This window comes from Pteropus medius, unplaced genomic scaffold (genome assembly GCF_902729225.1).
Source record: "Pteropus medius unplaced genomic scaffold, Ma_sr-lr_union100, whole genome shotgun sequence".
In the NCBI taxonomy this organism is placed as follows: domain Eukaryota; kingdom Metazoa; phylum Chordata; class Mammalia; order Chiroptera; family Pteropodidae; genus Pteropus; species Pteropus medius.
In genome coordinates, this window is record NW_024352783.1 from 12,290,711 (window position 1) to 12,299,928 (window position 9,218).

Below are 9,218 nucleotides of genomic sequence, written 5' to 3' on the forward strand. Positions count from 1 at the left end.
TAGAGACCCTTTCTCTTCTGGGTGCTCAAAAGGAAACTTGCTCCCTCCCAGTATCATGCAACAGGGCCAAGGACTTGATTGCCTGTATTTTTGTGACTCTTCAAAGAAATCCCATGAAACAAAGCTCTAGCCCCAGGTGCTGAGTGAATTTCAGGGTTTACGATTTCTCAATGCTTCAGTCACATCTTCAGTTTAAAAAATATATATATAATTTCTTATCCTAGAAAATACTGTTTTCTCTCCATAATTCATTGGATACATGCAGAACGGATTTTCTGAGGTCACCCGTATACCTGCCTTTGCTCTGAGGGAACACGATAGGGCAGTTGCCTGACCTATACCCTGGCCCTCCCTAAAAGTCTCCACCTGACCCTATCCTGGACTCCCTACCGGGTAAGAAGCCCGTCCAGAGTCCCGCAGCTAGTCAATGGTGGAGTCAACAAGCAAATTCAAGACAACTGCAAAGCCTGCTTTCCTACCCTTATCTGGTGCGAATTCTTACTAAAGGGAACAGAAGGAAAGAGCTCTCCACCACACCAAAGTATCCTCCTCCTAGGCCCTCTAAATTCTCCAGTGGTGTTCCGAGTTATCTTTTCCCACAGTCTATGACTGAAATATTTGCTCTTTGCTTCAAAGCCCTAATTACAGAACATGTAGTCTTTCTTCATGCACTGGGTCAGCATATAACCCCGAAGTATCTAAGACTTTATCAACCGACTTCTCAAGATTTTGTTTCCTTCCACGGTGCCCTGCAAGAATCCTAGAGTCCCGAGTTCCTGGCTCAGTGGACGGCTTCACCAGAAAGCCCGCTCTGCCCAGGCTCTTTGCGGAAAACTTCGCGCGCGCCTTAGGCTGGGGGCCGCAGAGAGCGGGTACCTGAGGGCGGTGAGTGCGCCGCCGAACTACGTTTCCCACAGTGCTCCGGAAAGTCAGGGCCGCCGAGGCCCGGGGCCTAGCGCGGAGCCTCCTGGGAGTTGTAGTCTAGTCCTCTAGCGTCGGGGCTGCTGTGGGCTCCGCGCCGGCCTTTGTCTATCTGCGGGCGCGCACCGCTGTGGTGAGTGAGGCCACCGTCTGGGTCAGTGCGCCTGGGCGAGTTGGGACCATGCCCGCATGCCGTCGCCCCCGTGCCTTCCGCGGCCCTGAGCAGGCCAGGTCGTCCGGGGACCCGTGGGAGGCCACCCGCTGGGGAGAGGTTTGCGGCCCGCAGAGACAGGTCCAGCTGGACCAGAGAGCTGAGTGCTGAGGTCCGGCACACAGTGCAGGCTTGAGGGGCACGAGGCGGGAGGGAGAGTCAGCCACGAGAAGCAAGGGCCCCTCCGACCGCCGCTCTGCAGGTCGGGCGAGGAAGGTCCTGCACCCTAGAGACGCTGGAGGGGTTGGCCATAGGCAAGTGTACCTGGGGCCTGCTGTGAGGGTTTCAGAAGATGGACAGGGTACATGGAGTCTCTCTAGGGAGGGTAAATGGGAGAAAGGACAAAGTGGATTCAGCTGTTTGAAGATAATCACCTCTTCCCAGAATCTCCCAATCCTGAAACTCCCCCATGAGGTTCCGGAGACATCAGTCATCCCCTGTTTTCGTCCTCTCCTTTGAGGGCTTTCAACTTTAGGTCTTATATCTATAGGTCATGTCAGAGACCCTTCACATTTGGTTCTTTTATTCTCCCAGGAGCTACTTGATATGACACTGTTATTAACCTATTTAGTAAGTGAGGAAATGGAGTCAGGGCTGTTTGGTTACGTGCCCAAGGTCACATGGGGAAGTGGGGGGCCAAGCCTCTCAAAGCTTAATTCTGAGCTTTTCCAAAGGATAAATAGCCTTTCTGAGGGGAAAAGTAATATTTTCTATCATAAAGTCACATTTTCCAAAATCTTCAACAAATTAATTCCTCAGACATATGATCTAGGGAGAAAAATAAGACAATTTCCCTTTATTAATCAAGGAGGTTCCCTAGACACAGCTGAGTTGTTCACTTGTTGAAGAGCTCACAGTATGTGGAGAGGCAGAGCTCTACCCAATAATTCTGACCAAACTACCCAATAATTCTGACCAAACTCTATTTGCTGAATTCCCCAGGAAGAGAGTCCAGCCTCAGGTAGAAGGTGCCAGGTACTTTCCATTGACTCTTGGTGGATGTGCAGTTGTTGAGCAGTGACACCTTGAACTTCCAAATGAATGTCCTGTAGCATCCTGGCAGTGTAATAGGGGATTCCTTTGTAGCTTGTACTCCAAATTGGAGATGAGACCTCCAATAAGAGTTTAAAATGCCTCTCCAGTCATCACAAGTAGCAGAATATATAGTTGACAAGAAGACCAGGTGCTTCAATTAACAAAACGAAGAATTATAGCATCACACTGCTATTTCATTAAATCAGGAGGCCAGCATTTTAATGGAATATATTAACAAAGGTTGCATATTGAACCACGGTATAAAGTGTAAGAATTCAGTAATTAGGGTCCTGAAGTAAGAAGAGAATATTCCAAATAAATAAATAAATAAATAAAAGTGGGAAAGGATAATATAGGGCAAGAGTATTCCTAGGATCTAGAAAAAGTAGCGTAAAGTCTGATCAAGCCCTGTTCTATTCTGTTCCATTTTATAAGAATTCCCACCAGCTCCTTAGTGAGTAGGAACTAGAGAATTGTATAGTATGAGGGCATAGGCTTTGGATCCAGAGAACCTTAGATTTGAATCTTCCATCTTGAGTCCTTACTGACTTTGAGAATTTGGGCAAGTTGCTCACTCTAGTTAGAGTGCCTTGGGCTCAGTTTTGGAGTTCAAAGTAGGTCTTTTCTAAGTATTGACAAGTATTTATACTTTCCTCCAAACTGGTATTTTCATATCTTGAAGAATAGGAGAGGGGAGGGTCTGGATGTGGACTCTCCTAAGAATGACTTAAAGGTAACATATGCAATCTCTTATTCTGTCCTTATAACCCAGAGGGAACTGGAGAGGAGACCTGGAGCCATTTCCATCATACAACCAATCATGAAGCCTGAAATGCTGAGTTTTTAGATTCTGAATTTCTTTGGAGGCTATCCAAAATAGCAAATGGTTAGAAAATGGAAGAAGTGGAAAACACCAATTACATACCAAGGCTAAGGAACAAATAGAAATGACCATTCTGGCAGGAAGAGATACCTGTTATGTATTCTCTCTTTTTCCACCTCTTGCTTCCTCTTGGGATCATTTGTGTGTGGTCATGGTACTTTTCAGCCTATTTTGCAGTTACGTTATAGGTGGTGACTAATATTACATCAGGCAATCCAGAGGTCTTCTATTTACTCATACCCCAAACTGGAGTTCCTGTTGATTTTATCCTTTTCACTCATTACTTCTCCTGACCTTTCCTGTTTTTGGTTGGTTGGTTGATTTTTGATTTTTTTTTTCCTCGCCAGGGGCTCAAGAACAGCCGATGGAAGCATCATATGAAGAAGTGGTGATTAAGCTCATACAGCAGGAGTGGACATGTTTGGATTTCCAACAGCTACCCTGCTGGACTGTCATGGAAGATATGCCCAGAATGTAGCATTTTTCAGTGAGTGAGTTGGTTGATTGTTGGGTTACTCTCAGCTCACATATTCAGTGCCCCTGTCCTCAGCACTGGTCGGCAGGCCGAAAAAGCAGAGGAGACATTCCTTTGATGGAGCTCACTGTTCTGGAGGTTACAGGAAAGCCTGCAAGCTGGAGTTAGAAATAACAGTAGAAACTGCAGAACAATTCTGATGGAGGTAAACTTAAGGTAGTCTATCAGAATTAATGAACAGCTTTAAATCTCAGTGCAGTCACTAAGTGAAGAAAAGTAAGGCAGGAGAACACTGAGAAAATCTCCTAGGATGACTCCAGGAAAATTGTTAATAGTGATAAAATGGACTCATATTTAAAGGGCAGTAGGGGGTTCAGGTGCAAGGCAATATTGGAAAATACTGTCAGCTGCATAGGAAATGTTTGAGAATAATTTCCAAACCAAAATTGGTTTCACCACAGCTTAGTGACTGAAATAGCATGAATTTTAAAGGAAAAATTTCCTTGGATCAGATTATATAATTGTTCTGGCTTAATCTGTGATATCAGATAAGTTAGTTAACTTCCTTAAACTCAGGGTCTTCATCTGTAAAATGGGACAATAAGCTCTACACTGCAGGGTTGCGGAGATTAGAGATAATAGGTGTAAAGTACCAAGGATTCTACTACATATTTTCAGATGTCATGGAGCTTACTCCATTGTCAGGAGAGCAGACTAGTGCAGAAGTGAATTTCTCATGAAGCTAATGAAATCTAAGTTTCAGGAACCTTCACTTGTATTGGTCTCTTCAAAGCCCTGTTCTTACTTTTATATATATTTTTTTTGATGGAGTGCCTCCAAAATTTTAAAGCTTTAGGCCCTACACGACCTGGATCCACACCTATTTGGAATCAGATAAAACTTGGGTATGGGGCTCTATGTAATCCTGTATAGTTTTCTTAACTTTTCTGAGTCTGTTTTCTTATCTATAAAATGGAGATGTTCACATCTATTTCTAAAGATTATTTGGGAGGCTAAATAAAACAATATAGAAGCAGTACACTGCTGTGGAGCAGGCCTGTGTTTGAATCTCAGCTTTACGCATACCTACCTGCGTAAAGGTTGTCATGACCTTTGACAACCTCCCTGTGCTCTCATTTCTTTGCCTGTAACAATCTCATTGGATTGTTTTCAGGATTAAATTATCTATGCAAAGTTCACAGTATGATGTCTGGCAGTTAATGAACACTCAGAGCATTGTTTCTTTTTCTCTGTTCTACTCACTCAGCATATTGGTGCATTTTACATGACTTTCCTCTCATTTTACCAGATGTGATGACAGAAGCCCACCACAAATATGATCACTCTGAGGCCACAGGATCCTCAAGCTGGGATTTCCAGAATTCTTTCAGAAGAGAGAAGCTGGAACAAAAATCCACAGATCCTAAGACACTACATGAAGATTCACCTGGAGTAAGACAGAGGATCTATGAGTGCCAGGAATGTGGAAAATCCTTCAGGCAAAAGGGTAGTCTAACGTTACATGAAAGAATCCACACTGGTCAAAAGCCCTTTGAGTGTAACCATTGCGGAAAAAGCTTCAGGGCCAAAGGCAATCTTGTTACACATCAGCGAATACACACAGGAGAGAAGCCCTATCAGTGCAAGGAGTGTGGTAAAAGCTTTAGTCAACGAGGTAGTCTGGCTGTTCATGAAAGGCTCCACACTGGACAGAAACCCTACGAGTGTGCTATTTGTCAGAGAAGCTTCAGAAATCAGAGTAATCTTGCTGTTCATAGAAGAGTTCACAGTGGTGAGAAGCCCTATAGATGTGATCAGTGTGGAAAGGCCTTCAGTCAGAAAGGAAGCTTAATTGTTCACATGAGAGTCCATACAGGCCTGAAACCCTATGCCTGCGCACAATGCAGAAAGAGTTTCCATACCAGGGGAAATTGTATCCTGCATGGCAAAATCCACACAGGAGAGACACCATATTTGTGTGGCCAATGTGGGAAAAGCTTCACTCAGAGAGGGAGTCTGTCTGTGCACCAGCGAAGCTGCTCACAAAGACTCACCCTTTGACCACTCTCTTCAGAGAGAATTCTCTTTATGAATTAAGAGTATAAAATCCTCAGATCAAACAGCCTATCCAGTTCTATGCAGTGAATGGAGATTCCTTCAGAAAGGCCATCATTGGGTAGGGCAAACTAACTTATCTCGTTTCCCCTAAATGAGTATGAAAAATAAATGTCTTGTTTATTATCATTATCATATATGTTTTGTAATTTCTGTCAGTTTATTTTGACCTAATTTCCAAAGGTACTTCCATTAATCTAGTGCACACTTGGAGATCGTTCTGTGTGTACAGATTTAAAATTTTAGGTGAAACCATCAGCCTTTAGGGAAAAAAAAAAAAACAGCCACTTATCAATCCCAAGGTTCTTTTCTTTTCTACATATTCAAATTTATCTTATTTCGCGTTCAAGATTACTGGGCACATTCCATAAGACAAATCTAACTAAATCCTCTTACTGAACATTGTATTACCTGGGTGATACCCCCAATAACCTAACAGAGGCCCTATCCTTTCCTTACAAAGAAAAAGTTTCCTTTTTAAGCCTGCAAAGTTTGGAGTCTGTGCACCGTAATTTACTCCAATCTTCCACTGCTAACTGGGATAGAAATAATTTGCCTACAGCCAAAGAGAATAAAACTACCATCTGCGCAATATTTTGAAAATTCTAAGCCTATTATCATGGCTCTATTAAACTGACTCCTCCCTGGGAGACACAATAACATTCACTCCTTTTTGACAACAGTAGTAATATCTCAGGGTGAGGTCACCTAGAAAGGACAGGTGTCCTTATTACTAAGCCTAGATTTATTGTCAATAATGAAGTTCCTGTCCTCTAACAATACTATCCTCCTACACCTCCCTACACACACACACACACGGATAATATATTTTCTTACCTCTAATAGATGAGAGTTGAAGAATATTGGAGAGAAAATTTTAGTTTTGAGGAGAGAATTTTTTTTAATCAGCCCACTTCTAAATTTTTATGCTAAATATTTATGTAATTAAAATGATGATGAGGACTTCCAGGAAGGATGATGGAGTAGGTAAATGGTGCTCACCTCCTCACATGACCATATCAAAATTACAACTAAATTATAAACAACCACTCTTGAGAACCACCTGGAGATTACCTGAACAGAACATCTATAACTAAATATAAAAAGCCACTGAGACTGGTAGGAGTGGTAGTGATACAAAACAGGTTGGGCCACACGCATGTGTGGTGGTTAGGGATTAGGAGGGATATCTCAGCCTGCAGAGGCCCCCGTGAGGAGTGAAAGATTGCAGACCCACACTAGAATCCCCAGCCCAGAACACCAGTGCCAGGAAGAGGAGTCCCCACAACATCTGGCTGTGAAAAATCAGTGGCGATTCCATTCGGGTGGGACAGGGCTGATGTAGATGCAGATGTCCCTCTTAATGGGCCAAAGCACAGGCTTAATCACCCACAAACATTAGTCCCAAGCTCTAGCGAAGGCACAGCAAAGTGCCAGGGACATATGGGGAGGAACTGAATTGTCTGGCTTCAAGACAAGTGCTGGAGGGGTAGCTCTCTCAAAGACAGAATTCTGGCAGGCACCATTGTTCCTTTGTTGAGACCTCCCCACACACCTGCAGGCACAGTTGGCACCAAATCCGAGGCTCCATTAACCTGGCTAACATTGCTTGCCCCACCCTGGTGACTCCCTGAGACCTAATCACTCCCAACTCGAGCACCAGCCTGAACCTCTTTCAGAGGCTTTTCTACACAAGCGACCAACCTTGGTTTATGTTGCACACTTTCCTAAAATCTCTCAAAGGTCTACAAACCCAAACAAGCAGTGTCAGGCCTCACCATGCCCCGTACCTCTTGCTAAGCAGGCCCAAGCCCAACACTAATGGCTAAGTTTTCAGCATAGCCTCTCCCAGATGCTTCCAAGCCAAGAACAAGCAGCCACCAACTGCAGATCATTTTGCCCCAGGGTAGGACACAGTCAGTGGCTAAACTTGACCTGCACCAGAGCCCCTCCCAGAACAAACACACCCAGTGGCTGGCTTTAGATCACACAAGAGCACCACCTGACTAGCTCCACAAATGATACAATTAGTGGTAGGACTCAGCAGCCACTAGAGCCCAGCTAAAGTAACTCCCACTCTGTGGGGTTAGCCCCCAAACAACAGCTTGTCTGTTGTAGTCAGAACCAGTCCTCACAGCCAGTTAGCCTGAAGGTCAATCCCATCCACTGACATGACAACAACAGTCAAGGCTCAACTACAACAAGAGGGCACATACAACCTACCCAGGTACATTCCTGGAGCACCGAGCTCAGATGACCAGGAAGATGGTGCCATTGAGTACCACGGGACACTTAATACATGATGCCATCCTGCCAAGATGGGGAGACATAGCATATCTACATAAGACATATAAACAAACACAAGGTTTCAGCCAAAAAAGTAGACAAACATGTCTCAAATGAAAAAAAGAATCCCAAAATATAACTAAATGAAATGGAGACAAGAAATCTACTTGTTCAGAGTTCAAAACACTGGTTATAAGGGTACTCAACAAACTTAGGAAAAGAATAGAAGAAATCAATGAGAACTTCAACAAAGAGTTAGAAAACATAAAAGTGAAACAGAAATAAAAAATACAATAACTAAAATGAAGAATACATTCAATAGCATCAACAGCAGATTAGAAGAAGTAAACAACTGAATCAGCAATTTGGAAGACAAAATAGTGAAAAACACCCGATAGAAACAGAAAAAGAAAAAAGAAAAGAAAGAAAAAGAATTTTTAGAAATAAAGATAGTTTAAGAGACCTCTGGAACAATACCAAGTGTAACAACACTCACATCACAGGAGTACCAGAAGGCAGAGAGAGCAAGGGATTTAAAAAAACAATAACTGAAATTCCCTAACCTGGCAATAGAAATAGATATACAACTCCAAGAAGTGCAGAGTGTCCCAAACAAGATGAACTCAAACGAGCCAACACCAAGACTCATTGTAATTAAAATACCAAAGGTTAAAGACAGAGAATCATAAAAGCAGCAAGATAAAAGCACTCAGTTACCTACAAAAGCACTCTCATTAAACTGTCAGCTGATTACTCAACAAAAATTTGCAGACCGGGGAACTGGCATGAAATATTCTAAGTGATGAAAAGCAAGAAACTACAACCAAGATGACTCTATCCAGCAACACTATCATTTAAAATTGAAGGAGACATATAAACTTTCCAGATGAAAAAAATAAAGAAGTTCATCACCACAAGAAATGTTAAAAAGGAATCCTTTAGGGAAAAAGGAAAAAAGGTTAAAATATGAATAATAAAACAGCAATAACTACATACCCATTAATAATTACTTTCAATGTAAATGGGTTAAATGCTCTAATCAAAAGACAGGGTGGCTGAATAGAAAAACTTTTAAAAATAGACCCATAGATATACTGCCTACAAGAGACCAACTTCAGATTGAAAGACACACACAAGCTCAAAGTAAAGGAATGGGAAAAATTATTTCATGCACGTGGAAATGGGAAAAGAAAGCTGGGATAGCAATATTTATATCAGACAAAAGAGACTTTAAAACAAATACTAGAACAAGAGACAAAGAATGACACTTTATAATGATAAAGGCATCAATC

The 9,218-nt window shown here is 42.6% G+C and overlaps 1 protein-coding gene across 4 annotated transcripts; it reads left to right on the plus strand.

Annotated features, from left to right (window-relative positions):
* Window positions 1-974: 974 nt before the first annotated feature.
* Window positions 975-5,777, plus strand: ZNF32 (zinc finger protein 32). Of its 4 annotated transcripts, none has more exons than XM_039847645.1 (3): window positions 975-1,054; window positions 3,398-3,537; window positions 4,835-5,777. In XM_039847645.1, exons 2-3 carry the CDS (start codon window positions 3,468-3,470, stop codon window positions 5,584-5,586), a joined length of 822 nt encoding a protein of 273 aa, XP_039703579.1. In that variant the 5' UTR covers window positions 975-1,054; window positions 3,398-3,467; the 3' UTR covers window positions 5,587-5,777. The 4 variants fall into 4 exon arrangements, with proteins under 4 accessions (XP_039703579.1, XP_039703580.1, XP_039703581.1 ...); XM_039847646.1 differs by having other exon boundaries at window positions 1,045-1,152; XM_039847647.1 differs by lacking the exon at window positions 975-1,054 and adding an exon at window positions 1,226-1,244.
* Window positions 5,778-9,218: the final 3,441 nt, after the last annotated feature.